The sequence below is a fragment of the Melanostigma gelatinosum genome (assembly GCF_949748355.1).
Source record: "Melanostigma gelatinosum genome assembly, chromosome: 11".
Classification (NCBI taxonomy): Eukaryota; Metazoa; Chordata; class Actinopteri; order Perciformes; family Zoarcidae; genus Melanostigma; species Melanostigma gelatinosum.
Genome location: NC_136644.1, coordinates 27,422,613 through 27,440,981, shown reverse-complemented (window position 1 = coordinate 27,440,981; position 18,369 = coordinate 27,422,613). Strand labels below are relative to the sequence as shown.

The 18,369-nt window shown below is 44.7% G+C and overlaps 1 protein-coding gene across 7 annotated transcripts; it reads right to left on the bottom strand.

Annotated features, from left to right (window-relative positions):
* Positions 1-1,595: 1,595 nt before the first annotated feature.
* Positions 1,596-17,810, bottom strand: slc8a1a (solute carrier family 8 member 1a; the record flags this gene model as incomplete). 7 transcript variants are annotated; one of them, XM_079278409.1, is made up of 9 exons in its annotated part: positions 1,596-1,972; positions 2,452-2,721; positions 2,817-2,916; positions 3,070-3,197; positions 3,592-3,656; positions 5,601-5,622; positions 5,781-5,801; positions 8,665-8,771; positions 16,018-17,810. In XM_079278409.1, 9 exons carry the CDS (start codon positions 17,808-17,810, stop codon positions 1,596-1,598), a joined length of 2,883 nt encoding a protein of 960 aa, XP_079134535.1. The 7 variants fall into 7 exon arrangements, with proteins under 7 accessions (XP_079134535.1, XP_079134534.1, XP_079134536.1 ...); XM_079278408.1 differs by lacking the exons at positions 5,601-5,622; positions 5,781-5,801 and having other exon boundaries at positions 3,592-3,660; positions 8,641-8,771; XM_079278410.1 differs by lacking the exons at positions 5,601-5,622; positions 5,781-5,801 and having other exon boundaries at positions 3,592-3,679; positions 8,657-8,771; positions 16,018-17,558.
* Positions 17,811-18,369: the final 559 nt, after the last annotated feature.

Sequence of the window (18,369 nt, the reverse complement as noted above, 5' to 3'; positions counted from 1 at the left end):
CGGACTGCGTAGCCTTGGCTACCTCGGGTATAATATGTCACAGTGAAATAAACGTGTGACTAAACTATTTTTGTGGACCAATCAGAGGGCAGAAACATAAACATTCAAGAGGAAAGACAACACTATACTTTAATATCTGAAGAAAGGACAAAGTATTCTGTTGTCAGAGAACATGCAGCAGCCCTCATGTTTACATCATCCAATAGGCAGCCGCTGTTTCCAAACAGCCAATCACATCACAGAACATCACTAGGGCTGTCTCTTCTTCTTCGTGTTCTTTCAGGTTACGTATGCACTCACAAACACTCACACACAAACATACACAATTATGTTTTCTCAAACATGTTGTGCAGATATTCATTGAGGTGCAACAGCTCCTGTCGCCGTTCACATCAAACGTCTTTCAGGTTTTAGTTAGAAGTCTTCTTTCATTATGTCGGCGGTTCAACGTCCTTCAACAACAACATGTAGATGTTCTATGTTCTAAACTGCTCAAAGGTACAGATGAAGAATGTATGATACATGTTTGGGAGGTACGTGAGGATGAAGACTGTCCATTGTTGGAGGTTACCAGCACTCAGCAGCCGGACAACAGTCCCATAGAGACACCGGAGAACGTCAAAGAGAAGTTTCAGGGTTCCACAACAACCTGTAGAAATGAATTATCCAAGAACACACAGAATCTGTCAGGCACCTTTAGTGGGAGCTTTGGAAAGCCATCAAAGATGTTTTTAGTCTGTTAGACCTTTAGAGAACTTTACAGTTAATATATTAGAGATTTGTCAAAATGACCAAAAAGACCTGTCAGATCATCAAAACAGCTATTATGAGTTCAAGCAAGACGAGTTCAGAAACCTTTCAGAATACTCAGACAACTGTTAGACTGTTAAATATCCAGCAGAGCCTTCAGAGACCAATCTACTGTCAGGAACCTGCTACAAGATCTAACAAATAACATTATCGGAACATTCAGGAACCCTGTAGAATCCAGAGGTTTATTCAGACACTTTGAACAAATACCTGGAGCTTGTTACAATATGCAGAAACCTACTGGGACCTTTAGGAATCCATCAACTGTCAGGAACCTGTTACAACGTTAAGTCTATCTAAATCCTTAGACAAACAACAGAAACTATAGAAACTGGACAGAACCCAGCAGAACATTTAAAGGTTTATTCAAACCCTTAGGAAAAGGACAGGAACCTGTCACATTATGCAGGAACCTATAGGAACTTTAAGGAATGCGTCAGGATCTGTAGAAAGCCATCAAAGTTGTTTTGAATCTATTAGACGTTTAAAGAAAATGAAATATAAAGAGTCCAGAATAATTACATTTTTAGCATTTAGAAACCTCAGAAAACCTGTTGGAACCATGATGAGTTCATCCAAGTTTCCAGAAGCCTGTCAGAACGTTTACTTCAGAAGCTTTAGGAATGCATCAACTCTCAGGAAGCTGTTACAACTTTTAGATATCTTCCACACCTTTAGACCAATAACACAAATCAATGGAACCTTGTTGGAACCTTAAGAAATCCCTCAGAACTGTTCATCAAGAACCTGTCAGAACCTTTGGGGCCCCGTCAGAAGCAGAACTTTCAGAAGCCTTTTACGTGGCAGTAGGCCTCCAACGAGGAGAAGACAATGTACATTAACCACAGGCTGAAGAACAGGCAGGTGGTGAGGATCTTGGGGACTCTGGGTCCGCCGAGCTCCCCGCCGATCTCGGGCCGGCGGCGGTAGATGAGTACGGCGATACAGATGAAGGCAAAGATGGTGAAGAGTGTGACGGAGAAGGCAAGCGTGCCCGGGTCAACCTTGAACTCCTCACCCTTGGAGTAGTGGTAGACGGCAGCGATGGACCAGGCCACGCCAATACCCAGGAAGACGTTGACAGCGTTACTTCCCGTCACGTTACCGATTGAGGCGTCGGCGTATTGGTCCTGGGTGGCTGACACCTTACTGGCAAAGGTGTCTGAGGGAGAGAGAAAGTGGAGATGATCGGCTGTTTGAGATCCATCAAGTCGATTTAACTGCTGCTGTTTGACTCATACTAGGGACTAAATGTCAGGATATCAAAACCACAGCGCAACTTATTCACCAATTTATGTTTAATCTGTCTCACAATTATGGAAGTGAAAGCAAACCAGTGAAGTTCCCCTGAAGTGAGAAAACAAACCCAGATCAATAATCCTGCTTTCACTGCCATCTAGTGGTTGCTGCATGTCATCTCTGTATTGGTACAAGTACAACTAAACACACCTGTACACACCTGTGATGTTGGGTGTGGTCAAAGTGTATCAGTTTATTTTTGAGTTCAGAACTAGCTTTTACCGTAGAGGTTAGGTTGACGCTTGGCAGACTCTACCATTTTTTACTAATCTTGTGAAGTCGCTTTGGACAGCAGCATCAGCCAGATGAATGTAAAGTATTGTAATCGGAAGTGAATCAGACCTGGTACAGATGTGCCCAAAGCTACGAACACCACAGCAGTGACGGAGTCTTTGAGGCCGACGGTGCAGCCGAAATGCGACGCCAGGTCACCGATGAATGCCGTCAGAATGCCGATGACGGAGATGGAGACGACGAAGCAGGCCCAGCCGTTGAAATAGTCGGTGGGAGGAACTAAGGCAAACAGAATCTTCCAGAAGACGGTGAGGAAGTGCATGACGTAGTCAAAACAGGAGGGCAGCTTCTCCTCGCCGCATTCATCATCATCATCACCTGGACAGGAGAGGGAGGCAGAGCCGGGACTCAACACTGATTCACATTTAAATCTTGGGCGGGTTATAGTAGACTGACTCAGCTCAAGTTCTTACCAGAGCTGACTGTGATGGCCTCCACAAACTGCTCTCTCCAGCTGTTCGTCCCGATCACCAGGGCCAGGTTGGTCTTCTTAAGGAGTTTATCCACGGTGCTCTGAAAGACAGCAGGTCACAGGAAGCTCCACCGTCAATCACCAAGGTCAAACAATGACAAGTCAGATTGTGTTCCTCTTTGTTCAAATCCTCCCATCAGGTTGATCGCCGATCTAAAGATCAGACATGAAACAGAAACAGAAAGTCAACCCACCTTGAACTCGTACGACTCCTCTATGACGACCTCCAGTTTGATGTGCTCGCCCAGCATCGGCCGACCCATCTCTGCAACCCTCCTCTCCTCCTCCTCCTTCTTGGTCAAAACCTCCTCACCCCCCTCATCTGAGAGAGAGAGAGACAGAGAGAGAGAGAGAGAGGTAAAGTGATAAAGAGATAAAGAGAGAGAGAGTGAGAGAAAGAAGGAGAGAGATAGGGAAGAAGGGGGATAAGGAGAGCGAGAGGAGAAGAGAGTGACGGAGAAAGTGAGAGAGAAAGCGAGAGAGAGGATGCATGATGGGTGGTATAGGCATCGTATGGTATAATACTGTCATGAAATAGTGATAGTACAGAAACCATCAAAACATTTTAAAATGTCACAGTATAATCTGTCATAAAGAATCACACTGGATGAATGGATGGAAGGACTGATAGACGGATTGATTGATGGGAGGACGGATGAATTTGAGGAGGTGAGTGAATGAAGACAGACAGATGGTGGACAAACAGACGGACATACCTGCGATGTTGATAATGGTGGAGGGGACGGGGTGGTCTCGTCCCTGGACCTTCCTGTAGACGTCTCTGCCTGAACAGGTAACCACAAGCTGATGTCAGAAACAGAACCTTAACCAGAGAAAGTCACATCTCCATCTCCATCCACAACAACAACAACAACAACAACCACATCTTGAAGAGATGAACTTTGCAAAAATCTAAGAACTATGTTGGCATGACCAACAGGAATTTTGTCTGAAACTATGAAAAGAAAATGAACGTACCCCTCAGGCCTCAGAGGTGGAAGAGGTCAGAGGTTGAGTTACTCATCCTAATGTCCTTTCCTAACCACTTCTCCTTGACCTCAATGGAAACGTCACGAGGTCAAGGAAAGATGTGAAGGAGAATTCTTAAGGACTAAAGGAAAAGACGACCGTGGTGCTCAGAGAATCTGACTGCACTGACACGAGGCTACAGATGTTTGTTTAACTTTATTTATAACGTAGAGAGAACGAGAACAGTGACCGACCGTCTGCTGTACAATTCAAGTAAAGATCCAAAACAGAGTCACAGCTCCTGAGAAGGATGCTTTCAATTCATCCACAATGTAGAATTACCTAAACCTAACTGTTGGTTTTGTTGCTTAAACCTAACTGTTGGTTTTGTTGCTTAAACCTAACTGTTGGTTTTGTTGCTTGAACCTAACTGTTGGTTTTGTTGCTTGAACCTAACTGTTGGTTTTGTTGCTTGAACCTAACTGTTGGTTTTGTTGCTTAAACCTAACTGTTGGTTTTGTTGCTTAAACCTAACTGTTGGTTTTGTTGCTTAAACCTAACTGTTGGTTTTGTTGCTTGAACCTAACTGTTGGTTTTGTTGCTTAAACCTAACTGTTGGTTTTGTTGCTTAAACCTAACTGTTGGTTTTGTTGCTTAAAACTAACTGTTGGTTTTGTTGCTTAAACCTAACTGTTGGTTTTGTTGCTTAAAACTAACTGTTGGTTTTGTTGCTTGAACCTAACTGTTGGTTTTGTTGCTTAAACCTAACTGTTGGTTTTGTTGCTTAAACCTAACTGTTGGTTTTGTTGCTTAAACCTAACTGTTGGTTTTGTTGCTTGAACCTAACTGTTGGTTTTGTTGCTTAAACCTAACTGTTGGTTTTGTTGCTTAAACCTAACTGTTGGTTTTGTTGCTTGAACCTAACTGTTGGTTTTGTTGCTTAAACCTAACTGTTGGTTTTGTTGCTTAAACCTAACTGTTGGTTTTGTTGCTTGAACCTAACTGTTGGTTTTGTTGCTTAAACCTAACTGTTGGTTTTGTTGCTTGAACCTAACTGTTGGTTTTGTTGCTTGAACCTAACTGTTGGTTTTGTTGCTTGAACCTAACTGTTGGTTTTGTTGCTTGAACCTAACTGTTGGTTTTGTTGCTTAAACCTAACTGTTGGTTTTGTTGCTTAAACCTAACTGTTGGTTTTGTTGCTTAAACCTAACTGTTGGTTTTGTTGCTTAAACCTAACTGTTGGTTTTGTTGCTTAAACCTAACTGTTGGTTTTGTTGCTTGAACCTAACTGTTGGTTTTGTTGCTTAAACCTAACTGTTGGTTTTGTTGCTTGAACCTAACTGTTGGTTTTGTTGCTTAAACCTAACTGTTGGTTTTGTTGCTTGAACCTAACTGTTGGTTTTGTTGCTTAAACCTAACTGTTGGTTTTGTTGCTTAAACCTAACTGTTGGTTTTGTCCTGAAAAGAAATGAGTTACGAGGGATATGAAAAACTGAAACCAATAGATTGCATCTCGTGACTATTTCCTGAAGTGAGAATGATGAAGATTAAAGTGCTGCAGCTCTGTTATAGTCTGTTGTTGCTTTAAGTGTTGTAAAGCTTTAACGCTAACGTTTCCACCGATGAGAGGCGTCTGACCATACAGCTGTTTGTCTGCTCAGGAGCCAAACAGGACAAATTAACTCAGATTCACAGGCAGTGTTCCGGTATTATATCACGACCAATGAGATGATGCAGAGAAAGTGTCCGTGTTCACCCACCTGTTTTGACGAATCCACCTGAAAGGATAGAAAATATGAAAGAAGAAGTCAAACTTAGTTCTGATTTTAGAGTCAGTCCTCATTTGAATTCTAAAATGAACCTAACTGTATTTCACTGTATTTATGATGAATGAGGCAAACAGCAGGACAGAAAAGGAAACATTAGAGCAGCTTACCGACTTCCTGAAGCAGCACAGCTGATGAGAAGAAACAGAGAGAGATGAAATCAGAGAGAAAAAAGAAGCGGGGAAACAAAAGGGATAAAAAGAAAGAAGGAGTTAAAAAAAGAGGAGCTCAGATCTTCTGAAGATGGAGAGTTTAGTTTCAGCTGAACATGATTCGGTCCTGATCTGACTGAGAGTACGATAACAGCACCATGTTCAAGTCCAGATGAAGGATTCACGCATGAAGAACTTCACTTCTCACAACATGAAAGTGCATCACTGTGTTGAAACGTTTCCTGTTTCCATGTCAGTAGGAGTTCTACGTCAAATCCTGGATGATGTTAAGTGTTTAAGGGAAAGCACACACAGGCAGGTTTACTGGGACAGGGACAAGCAGACCGCAAGCTCACCTGTCCTCACCTGTCCTCACCTGTCATATGACATATTCAAACCTCTCCAGACATGTCTATACTCGTTCTAACTTGACCAAACCAGTCCAGACTGGTCCTAACCTGTTCTAGCGTGTCCAAAACCGTTATGTCCAGACAGTCCTAATTTCTCCCAAGTATATGCTAATCTGTCCCAGCCAGAACCAACAATGTCGGACTCTGTTCTTGTCAGTCTCATTCTGTCCTAACCAGTCACAACTGGTCAGAACTTGTCCAGAACTGTCTGTCCCTCAGTGACCCAACCAGTGGAAAGCACCCCATCCTGTCTCTACCTGTCCCAGTATGTCCTAATCAGTTCTGACCAGTCCCCTTACCCAACCGATCCAACCAGTCCAACAAATACCACTTATTCCAATCTTCCCACACTAGTTCTAACTAGTCCTAACTGTCGGACAGTCCCAGTTTTTCTGACCTGCCATTGAGTGTCCCACCACATCCCAACAAGTTGAAAGTACCCCTTCCTGTCCTAACCAGTCCCAACATGTCTTACTCATTCCTATCACGTTATCCTCCAATCACGATTGATCACCGATACAAATGCAAGAAGACGACGCCGACCTCTAGTGGCCGAAGTGATTATGACGGGAGCAAAGCAGGGAGTCAGGTGACGTAGTATAAAGTCTACGTGGAGGACGGGTTGGATGGACGAGGTCTAACCGACACAGGACTTTGACCACGAGACAGCTGTCAGTGCTCCGTGTGAAACCAAAAGACAACTTAACTAACGTTACTTAACTGTACTTAACTAACGTTCTTATCTTAATCCAAACCAGGATCTTTTCCTAAACCCAACTGAGGAGTTTTGTTGCCTAAACCTCCATTTGTTTTAATTCAGTTTCTAAACGCAGCTTCAGTTTGGCCCCTCTGAGGCAGTAGAACCGTGGTGATGATGACCACTGATGAAGCTCATTCAATCGGCTGATAACATTCAGGACGGGTGGTGAAGGAGGAGGCAGCCCAGCGACAGCAGCCGGAGAAAACCGAACAAAAGCAGGAAAAGAACGCCTCGAGGTAGATGAAGGAAAGGTCAGAGGTGTCTTTTCACACCTGTCCATCTCCTCTGGTTCCAACATGGCTCCTGCAGCTCTATGTAGAAGTTGGCCTGCTTATCGTACTCATCATGGTCAATTACTCTAACTGCTATGGTCTTCCTGCGGACGACAGAGTACAGTGGGAGGGGAGGTCAGGGGTCATGCGTTAGTTCACAAACACACATTCAAACACACTCATAGAGGCCGACGGATGCAATCTGACAGGACTCCGTCATCATGGTGTCTGAGGCACCGTGGCAACACCGTGGCAACAGGGATGAGCTCACCTCATCTGGCCTGCAGGGAGGAAGTTAAAGGGCCAATTCACCCAAATCATCAGGTTGGAACACTTGTTCCTGCTCACAGCTGGTGGATTGTAGTCACGCAGACTGGTGTTTGGGTTTCTCAGGTTTTAAGGAGGAAAGTGGTAAAGGTGTTTTGGGCTCCCATGATGCATCTGAGTAAGAAACATCCAATCACAGAGCTTCAGGTGATGCTGATGAAATATTTCTTTTTCTTGTTTAATCTTCTCTTCATTTACAGGCTTGGAGCAGCCACCTGTCTTAGCCCGGTTTGACGTCTTTTGTTATTTTCACAGTTTTCAATTTGCATTTGAGTTGTTTTAGAAGAACTTTAACAAAGAAATTCTTTCTTTTGTACTTTGTCTACAGGCTTCCACACACAATAACTATGATAAAAGTTCATGTTAATAGTTTGTAACTGGTATTAGTTGTCTTGATTCTGTTTGTGAGGTGTAAACAGGAAGGATAATGTGCTTGGAATTATTTTTCACTCCTGTTATCTCGAGATCACAAGTTAACTGTTTTGTTATCGTCTTGTGATAATGGGTTCATTTATGCTGAAAGAGAAAACAAAAGGCGGAGATAAGTAGTCCAAGCTTGATCAGCACCACGGGGGCCTGGACAGCTCTGCTTCAGGCTAACCGGGCTTCAGTGGTTCCTCTGGGTTTAATACTGTAGCCGCTTCAGTACCAGACATGTCTGTGAACCAGAATACAGTTAGCTCTACGTGAAAGAGTTTCATTCTTCTGATTCGCTGATCAATAATCAGAACTCTTTGATCCTTTTCAGCTTAAATCAGTTGCTGCTGTTGTCAAGACACCGTCTGTGCATACCGACACTGCTGATCTTTGATTCACGCTTAATAACAAGAAACTACCTTTGGGTTTCTCGTGATATCGGGTTTTGTGCTTCGGTAGAGATTTCTTTGATACTGAAGAAAACTTGATGATTCACAGATAGTGAAATTCATTGTGACTTTAACCGTCAGATATCGACAATAGATTGATCTCTGATGTTTCTCCCTGTGAGGTCTTGAGGTGAGCGTGAATTAACAGAGGTTACAGGTCGTTAGTGATGTGGGCGGGGTTACAGCATGGGAAGGCGACACCCCCACCTTTCCTCTCACTCATCTCCAGCAGCTGAGGCTCTCCGATCTCTAGGAAGAAGTTCTTGTTTTTCTCATATTCTTCATCATCAATTATATTGATCTGAATAGTTTTGCTGAAACAGAAAAAAACACAGAAAGGTTGCAGAAGGAGAAGTGTGCAGACGGCTGAGGCGTCATGAGGAAAACACGGTGATGAAAGATGCCAGAGACCAGAGCTGGAGGCTGCAGGGAAGCAGCCTGAAAAACGCCTTGAAGTGATTTACACAATCCAACACAAGCAGCACAACATCTTGGCAATGGACATCTTTGCAAACCACAGATACGATGAGAGTCGTCGTTTCTGAACCAAAAATATCTTTCATAAATACGTTTCATATCCGTTTGTATCACACTCGCAGCGTAACGACGTAGCGTAACGACGTAGCGTAACTGCGTAGCGCAGCGGCGTAGCGCAGCGACGTAGCGCAGCGACGTAGCGCAGCGACGTAGCGTAACGACAGAACTTAAAATAACGGTTACTTGATATACTACGTAACTTTCTCTGACCAAATACAAAAAGCGTTGTCATTCAACGTTTCAGTGGTTTGATGCCGACGTCATCGTATGTTTGACGCTTTGTGCTCTGCAGCGAGTTTCAGCTGCAAATGGATATGAAACCAAGATTAATAAGATATTAAATATTAAAGACTAGTGATGAGCTTCCAGTTCAGACCAGTTTGATTTGAGGTCCATAGATTCAGTGACCCAACATGAAGAAACCAGCTGACACAGTTCCAAGTTTGTTTGGAGGCTTCACTGGTCTGCAGGCTACAGCAGCCCTGATTGGACACATTCACGGTGTGTGTGTGTGTGTGTGTGTGTGTGTGTGTGTGTGTGTGTGTACACGCCGGCGGCGTGGAAACACAGATCCGCCTTCATGCATTCCCATGTTTATTTAATATGAGCAGATTGATGGTTGGAGGTTTGCCGTCTGTGAGTCTGTATAAGATGGAGTGTGAAAGTAAAGTCCTGCAGTTAAAGTTTTATTTATAGACGGATTTGTTAAACAGCAATCACATACATCTGAATGTTTCCTGGTTCTAATAAATGTTTGTATCACCTGTAATGTTTTTAAAATGAAGGAGAACATTTGTTTTATATCTTCACATTGTTACAGAATAATTTTGATGACTAATAATAACTGATACAATGACCTTTGTATTATAATAATAATTACATTTAAAGTGGATTTATGCTGACATTAGCTGATGTTTAGCTAACGTACTTATACTTCTCTCAGTATAACTGGCTGATACTCGTTCAGAGTACACTGTACTACACCAGTGAGCCGTTGCTATAAGAATACTGATGTACTCATCAGTACAGGAAGCGGCTGCACTCATCTGTCTGCTTGATGGGGCGAGTGCTGGACGATGAGCAGGATGCTGCTGCTGCTCCACACAGGCCGGCCTAATAAGGAAGAGCGCTGCGTGATGTTTATCTGGCCAACACAGCGGCAGCACGACAGAGGACACGTGAGACACGAGCTGGAAAGCACTCGCACTCACCGGAGAATAGAGACGAGCGCAGGTCAGCAAACATCCAACAACCCGGCGGACTAAAGGGCCGCTGACTCAACATCGAGGGTTGAATTCACAAAGTGTGTTTGTTTGCAGAAGCTGAACCTGCACAAACACGACACAAAGAAAGCTGTGAGGCTGAAATGCTCCTTTGATGAGCGTCTCTCGTCTCGTGTGTAAATGAGGAACGAAGCTGACGTTGAGGCTGATGTAGAAGCAGTGGAGCTCACAGAGACTCAGCGTCTTCAGACTCTTCTGGAGGCTAAACTCTGTCATGTTCTGATAAAGTTCTGAGGAAGGCCTCTGCACCTCGGGGCTCAGCTCTGCAGCTTTCTTTCTCTCCGTCGTTCTGACAAAAAAGAAAACTAATGATTGAAAACGGACGAAGTATAAAAGTATTTTTAAAGTAATAATAAGTGAAACCAGACTACGTTGCTCTGTGATTGTGGATCAAACTGAAGACATTGTGACAGCGCTGCTCACAGTGAGATTCATCGTCTGTGTGAAGCTGGATGAGAGCTAAGCTAACTCAGACAGGTGAGTGCAGCCGCTTCCTCTCACAGAGGAGCTGACCTCCGACCTCTCGCTCTCTATTTCAGCCTGTCGGAGAACCGAGAGGGAGCGAGTAACACTGCAGACTTACTGTTGAGCTCTAGCTTTACTCATCAGTATTCTTATAGTAATGGCTCACTGGTGTAGTACAGTGTACTCTGAACGAGTATCAGCCGGTTATACTGAGAGAAGTATAAGTACCACTGGAACATGTTCTTCATCACTTCAATCATCCGTCAGTCTGTGAAAGCTAAACATCAGCTAAACATCAGCTAACGTCAGCTAACGTCAGCTAAACATCAGCTAACGTCAGCTAACGTTAGCTAAACATCAGCTAACGTCAGCTAATGTCAACTAAACATCAGCTAACGTCAGCTAACGTTAGCTAAACATCAGCTAACATCAGCTAACGTCAACTAAACATCAGCTAACGTCAGCTAACGTCAGCTAACGTTAGCTAAACATCAGCTAACATCAGCTAACGTCAGCTAAACATCAGCTAACGTCAGCCAGAGACATGCCCTCTGAGTGTCTGTGTACTATGAAGTAACATGTAGTATTTAACAGGTATCAGACACGTGTACAACGTGTAATCAACCAATAAAAACAGATGTTAGAGAAACATTTATAGTTTCCCTTTAACCTCCAAAAACCTTTTTATTTATTTTCAATGAGTCTGAAACTTGATTTATTTTACTCCTCTATTGTCTATTTACATATTTATGTTAAATAAATAAGAACAAGAGGAGCTATAACAAAATGAAATAACAAGAAGAGTAAATAATATTAATAGTGAGAAGAGCTCTGAAGTTGACTGATAATAATATATTGAATCTAAAAACACTCAATCAACCAGGAAAGTGTTTCTACAGCACGCGGACGACTTCCATGAAGGTAACACCTGCGACCAATCACAGCTACACGCTGATTGACAGGTCTCTACCAGAGACGTACGGCGTCTCTACGTCACTCCTCCTCAGTCCAGATATGGTCACTTCCTGTTCACTGGTTGATAACCCCCCCAAAATAAATAGATGTGAGCTGTGACTGGTCCTCAGCATCGACCTGTAACCTGAAGGCTCTATATAAGGCTCAGCAGGGTAAATGCAGGGCAGCTTCCTCATTAATAAACTGAAACAACGAGAGGCGCTTGCCACCTTTCCCATTTTACTTCCCGCCGCCTTCGCAGCCAGCGGCCGTGTTTACGCTCTGGAAATAAACCTGTTGTCATTTCATTCCTGCTGCCCGCAGACGTGGAAAGAGTCTGAGAGGCATGTAAACCTGAGGCCGAGTCACATGATCGTGTTCAGAAGGAGCTCCTGTTCAATACCGACCATCATACAGCTGCTGCCAAATGTTCAGATTCTGACTTTTCTATGATTCTTTGATTGCAAAGTTCCCGATTTAAACCAGAATTTTACCACATTTACACTCAAAAAACATGAGAGCGAGAAAAATACTGGTAAACAAAAATGTACTTATACACCATAAATTAGGAGTCTGAGAATCGATGAGTATTGATTGATTAGAAAACCGGAAAAGTGTCCAGAAATTCATCTCCATCCGTATAACCACAGATCACCACTGAAGTCTGCAGGAAAAAAGCGACACAAAAAAACAGATATTTGCAAGTACCTGTACCTCTGCAGACCTGTGACATCACACCGTGTGTGTGTGTGTGTCGTCTTCTTTTCGTTTCACTGAAGCGTGATGGTTATATGACAGTTTCCCATTTCTTTACACCAGGGATTCCCAAAGTGTGGTGCGCGAGCTGCCTCTAGGGGGTGCGCGAGAGGAAAAGTGTAATGGCGGTCTGATGGTGTAATAATATTAAATATAAAAAAAAAATGTAATTTTAATTAAAAAACTGTCAGGTGGGACATCTGAAGCTATCAGTCGTAAAAGAGGAGAGGGACAGAGAGAGACAGAGGAATCGGAGGCGAGGGGAACGGAGAGGTGCGTTGGGGAGAGACCGGGAGAAGAACTCGAGCCAGAGTCAGAGGAAGATGAGACGGAGGAGACCAAAAGGAGGAAGGGATAGCACAGACACATCGGGAGCACATCGGCCCATCGCGGAGTCAAGGTGAAAAAAGAGGAAACGAGAGTGAGCATCAGACTGGGAAAAAAAAGAGGAAATATGATGAAAAGTATGTGTGTCTGGGCTTCACTTGGATTGGCAACGCAGATTCCCCAAAGCCACAGTGCGTGGTGTGCAGTGAGGTTCTGGCTAACAGTCTGAAGCTCTTATTTACGTCGCCACCTGAACACCAAGCATGCCAGTGCAAGTCAAAAGCCCCTTACATTCTTTATATCCAAATTGGAGGAGTTACAAAACAGCCAAAACAACTGGAGTCTCATTCATGTGTTGGTCTATAAATGACGCACTACGGGCTTCATATCTGGTTACAGAACAGCGAGAAAGGGGCTACCGCACACAATCACTGAAGACGTGAGCTCGCCAGCTGCCAGAGAGATGGTGGAATGTATGATTGGGGAGAAAGAAGCAAAAAAGTTGGACATGATCCCGGTGTCCAACAACACTGTGTCGCTGCATCGATGCTTTGTCCGAAGACATCCTGGCTACATTAGTCGCTCATTAATTGTAAATGAAATGTGATAATCTGCCTCTGAGCCTGTGCGTGTGTGCTCGCATCCGTATTGCTCTTTAAAAGTGACGCCTTGTGTCACTGAAAGTTATTGAAACTTTGTTGCAGTGTTTCAGGGCGTTTTCACACCTTCAGTTCGTTTGCTTTGTTGCAGTTGCTCCTTTGTTCCGTTTGTGTTCACACTGCAACATTTAACAGCGGACTAAATCTTGTAAACAAATGCCGCGCGCGAGCAAACTGTTCTCTCATTGGTCCGATTCTTATGCGGCTATGAAGGCTTAAAAGGCTCTGTTGCTTCTTTTATTTTATTATTAAGGGGGGGGGGGTGCGCGAACCCGGTCGGGATGTAGAAGGGGGTGCGCGGCCTAAAAAGTTTGGGAACCGCTGCTTTACACAGTCCTTTGCATTTTCATTGAACACTGCAAGGTCTTTTGAGTCTCAGGGTTGGGTAGTAGAGGGCAGACAAGGCAATGCTCCATAGTATGGTCTGCTTCTCCACATTCACATGTGGTTGGGCCAGTCTTGGAGCCCCATCTGACCAGAGCAGCTTTTGATCGTCCCGTTCTTGTTCTGAGGCGGTTTAGTGTTTTCCATTGAGCCCATGGTGCTTCTGGGCCAGGGGGAAGGTTTTCAGTGGGCAGTATTTCCATGACAGTTGGAGGAGGGTCATTCTCAAGCTTTTCCCTCCAGAGTTGGAGTCTGGTTTCTTCCCGAGACTTTATTAGGGGCTGGACATGCCTGAGAAAGCTTCTTCTTGATTTTAGCCGTTGGGCCGGAGGGTGACATCCATGGAGGAGATGGCGTTCATCGCTAGTAGATTTTGTTTTCTCGACTCGGCTGGCAACTTCCCGTCTAATATCAGCAGGAGCAATGCCAGCGAGGAGGTGAAGGTTGCTTGTGTTGGTGGGTTTCAAGCAGCCAGTGATCAGGCGGCAGGTGTTGTTCAGTGCTGGGTCAAGTTTCTTGGCATGGGTTGACCTCTCCCAAACTGGACATGCATATTCTGCAGAGGAATAGCACAGGGCCAGAGCAGTAGATCTTAATGTGTGTGCTGTGGCTCCTCATTTGGAGTTGGTCAGTTTCCGTAGGATGTTGTTTCGGGAACCGACTTTGGATTTTGTGTTGTTGATGTGCTCCTTAAAGGAGAGAGTACGGTCCAGGGTTACTCCAAGGTAGACAGGGTGGGTACAGTGCTCAAGTGGTGTTCCAGACCATTTGATGTTAAGTGGCCGGTTGGCTTCACGGTTCCTGAGATGGAAGGAGCAGACTTGGGTCTTTGCAGGGTTGGCATGTAGGTGGTTGCGCTCGTAATAGTGTGTGTGTGTTAGCCAATCACGTGCACTTCAATCCATCGACAACAATCGCTGAAAGACATTTTGGGACTATTTTGTTCAATACTGCCTAAAAATCTTTTCAGCTATGTTAAAATGTTTGACATAGCTGAAAGGTTATTACATTATGGATAAATAAATGGTAATAGCATATCAGGTCCACTGAAAGTATTGGATCACATTGACATTATTGGTGCTTCAGGCCCTGTTGTCCCTGTTTCCACCAGGCGGTGTGGGATCAGTGGGGAACTACATTAAAGGTTTGTCCTCTGATCGTTTTGAATATTGATAAAAATCATAAAAACGCTCGTCATCTTTATTTAGCACTAAATAAATAAAGATATTTGACCTGATGAAAAGTTAGAGGATCAGTAGGATTCATCTTCTGAGGACCAAATGGATGTCCGGATCATATTTCATGGCTGCAAATCTAAATGTTATCTTTATAACTGTTTCCACCAATAGTTTACATCTTCAGAGGTATTTACGTGACCAGCAACACGTCTGCTGATGAACCAACATTCAACCGGAGAACACTGGACGTTGGTTTTATCGTCGTGAGTAAGTTGTGGAAATTTGAAGGAATATTGAAATACCTTAAAGATGGATAACAGGTAAAAACATGCACCACTAAAGTTTGCATAGGGGGCGCTATGATGGCTAACATAGTAACTTACAGCATTCTCAGGCCACGAAGGGAGCCTCCCTCAGTACTGTACGCAGCAGGTGGAACGGTGGATTTGTGCAGCACATCTCTCAAAATTGAGCAATTTGTGTCTGTGTTTTGAAACTAGCCATGATATTTCTAACTTCAACCACACAGTAATACTCATTCATGTCGTTGCACATTGCTTTGCCCATGTGAGCCTTGTTGCTTAACACAATGTGAGGTTTTGGAGAATCATCCACTGAAGACAGTTTGTGCAGCTGAAGGGCTGGTTGGTCAAAAAAAGTGTTCAAATCATCAGAACGAGAGACATTTAACAAGCAATGTCAAGCAAATGTTGATTGAGTGAATAATACACTGAGGTCCACCTTGGTCCCACCCACGTCAACGTCCATGAGCTCCGTGTGAACTCATGTTTAACCTCCTCTGACACATCGACCCGCTTCATCTGCCTAATTCCTGAACTCAGGACGGTTTGTCTAAACGTCCTCTCACAGACAAAGAACCATCAGTCATCCAACAGTAATCAATATGTCAGAAATAATCCTCTTAACATTTAAAAGTTTGTTTTGACATAAAGACTCGAAAACCCAAGACCCCTTGCAGAGAAATCAGAGGAACTGACACAGAAGATTTGTACTTACAAGATCTCATCATTCTCGAACTCCAGGACTCCATGTGTGTCCTCAAAGTCCTCGCCGCCTCCTTTAGCCGTCCCCTGCATGGTTTTGTACGGCACCATCACGACGCCGCGAGCTCCAGAGGTCCGGATCACCTTCACCTCTATCACCCCGACGCTCTCGCTCACGGTCACCGTCGGCTCCTCAAACGTAAAGATCCCTGCGTGGTCGTCATCAAAGATGGTGACGGTGGCCGAGCACGGCAGACCCAAACTTGCGAGGGCGTCCACGCGGTTTGCCTCGCGCTCGTCTGAGCCGGCACCCTGTGATATGACCGTCACATTGCTGAGGTGAACCAGGAAATGCTCATCTTCCTCAAAGATATCATCGTCAAGTATGTCAATGCGGAGTTCCTTTTCGGTCTCGCCTGGTTTGAACACGATAGTTCCTTCAGTGAACTGGTAATCTGAGCCGGCGTTTGCGGTGCCGTCTTCAGTCCGGTAATCCACGGAGACTGTGCTCGTTAGGGCTCCACCATGGCGCACAACGTTCAGGGCTACAGTGCCGCAGTTCTCCAGACACTGGTAGGTACCGGGGTCGAAGAACACCTTGGAGGAAAAGTCGTTCACTGAAACCTCGGAGCAGATGTCGTGCTGGGTGGCTCTCTTGGCTTGGTCGGCGGCATGCTTCTTCAGGATGTTACCTGCTCCCGTCATGATCCTGGTGGCCTGACAGCGGTAGAAAGCCCGACTCTTCTGCTGCTGGCTTAAAACTTGATAATTGGCGAGCTCCATCAACTGCTCCATCTCCTTCTCGGGATGTTTCTGTTTCAGCTCCTTCAGGATCCTGGCCACCTCTCTGCGAGCCTCTTCTTCATCCAGCTCCTTAAAGTCAAACCCTGTGTCCCCTCCGTCGGAGTTCAGCATTTTCCCGTCCATTTCGATGTCGACCTTTGAGGGAAGCTCTGGCTCTCCCTCTGTTTCGATGATCATTCCTTTGTGCTTCCCTGCTCTGTATCGTTTGTGCATGTATTTGTAGAAAAGGAGTCTGCGGTCGGCCACGTAGGCGAATCCAACACAAATGGGGAAGAAGAAGAGCGTGACCAGACCCTCCCATATCTCAACAACGCCTGGAGAAAAGAAGGCCAGGATCAGGTAAAGCCAGATGTATGCAAAGACGCTCCAGGTGGCGGTGACGAAGAACACCCTGAGGTGCTTCACCTTTCTGGTTTCTCCTTCAGGAATGACGGACACACAAAGGCCAATGATGACAAACATGTTGAAGGCGGCACTTCCTACGATGGTGTTGGGGCCCAGCTGGCCGGCGTTAAAGTTGTGACCACAAACCTCCACGACCGACAGGAGGATTTCTGGGGCGGAGGAACCCAGCGCCATCAGGGTCAGGTTGGACACCGTCTCGTTCCAGATGCGCACCGTCGTGGTGATCTTCTCACCGTTGGGCTTCTTGATGGTGATCTGTCTCTCCTGGGAGGTAATGACCTCGATGGACGCCATAAAGCGGTCAGCGATGATGGAGACGCCCAAGAACATGTACGCCAACCCCACGAAGTAGACAGTGGCCCTGGCAAGGCGGTCGGGGAAGGCCGGGTTTTCTGGCTTCCACACTGGCAGGATGACGCCTTCAACGCAGACGCTGCCTCCTCCACATTTGGTGGTGTGGTTGCTGAGCGTGTCGTTGGACGTGAGGGTCAGAGCGGAGCCTCCGGCCACAGAATCTGGAAGTTCAGTTGAGATGATGATCGACAGGAAAAGCAGCTGATACGTGGAGAACCGTGACGAGGTCCCGGTTTGGCTCATGGTGACCGTTGAGCTTAAACCTGCGAGACACAGAAGGAGATTTTAGTGCCTTTCTGTCGGATCATGTTTGAAACTGGTTTGAATGGACGACTTCTCGACTTCCCATCTCCTGAATCACAGAGAACAGTTGTGAATGTTCACGTGACGTGATTTTAACACAAGATGTTCTTCAATCTTTCTCCAAACATGAACAGTAACTGACTAATAACTACACAAAGGTAGTTTTGTAGAAGTATTTAGAAGTTATGATCAGTTCTTGACAAAACAAAGACAATTGACAATTAAATTTAAAACTTTTTTCTTTGACTCATACATTTTTAAGGACACTAAACACTGTTTTATGGACCAATAATATTCTAACACCACTATAACATAGCACCCTGCTGTACTGTAGTATTATATAACATGTACTGCTGTACTGCCTGCTCTATTGCAGTACTATACAATAACACAGTTACACCGACTGTATATAAAGCACAGAACTGTGTAAAGGAGAAACCTACCGTCACTCAAACAGATTCAGTCTCTGACAGAAACTCAAAGAAACATGAGAAGAGTT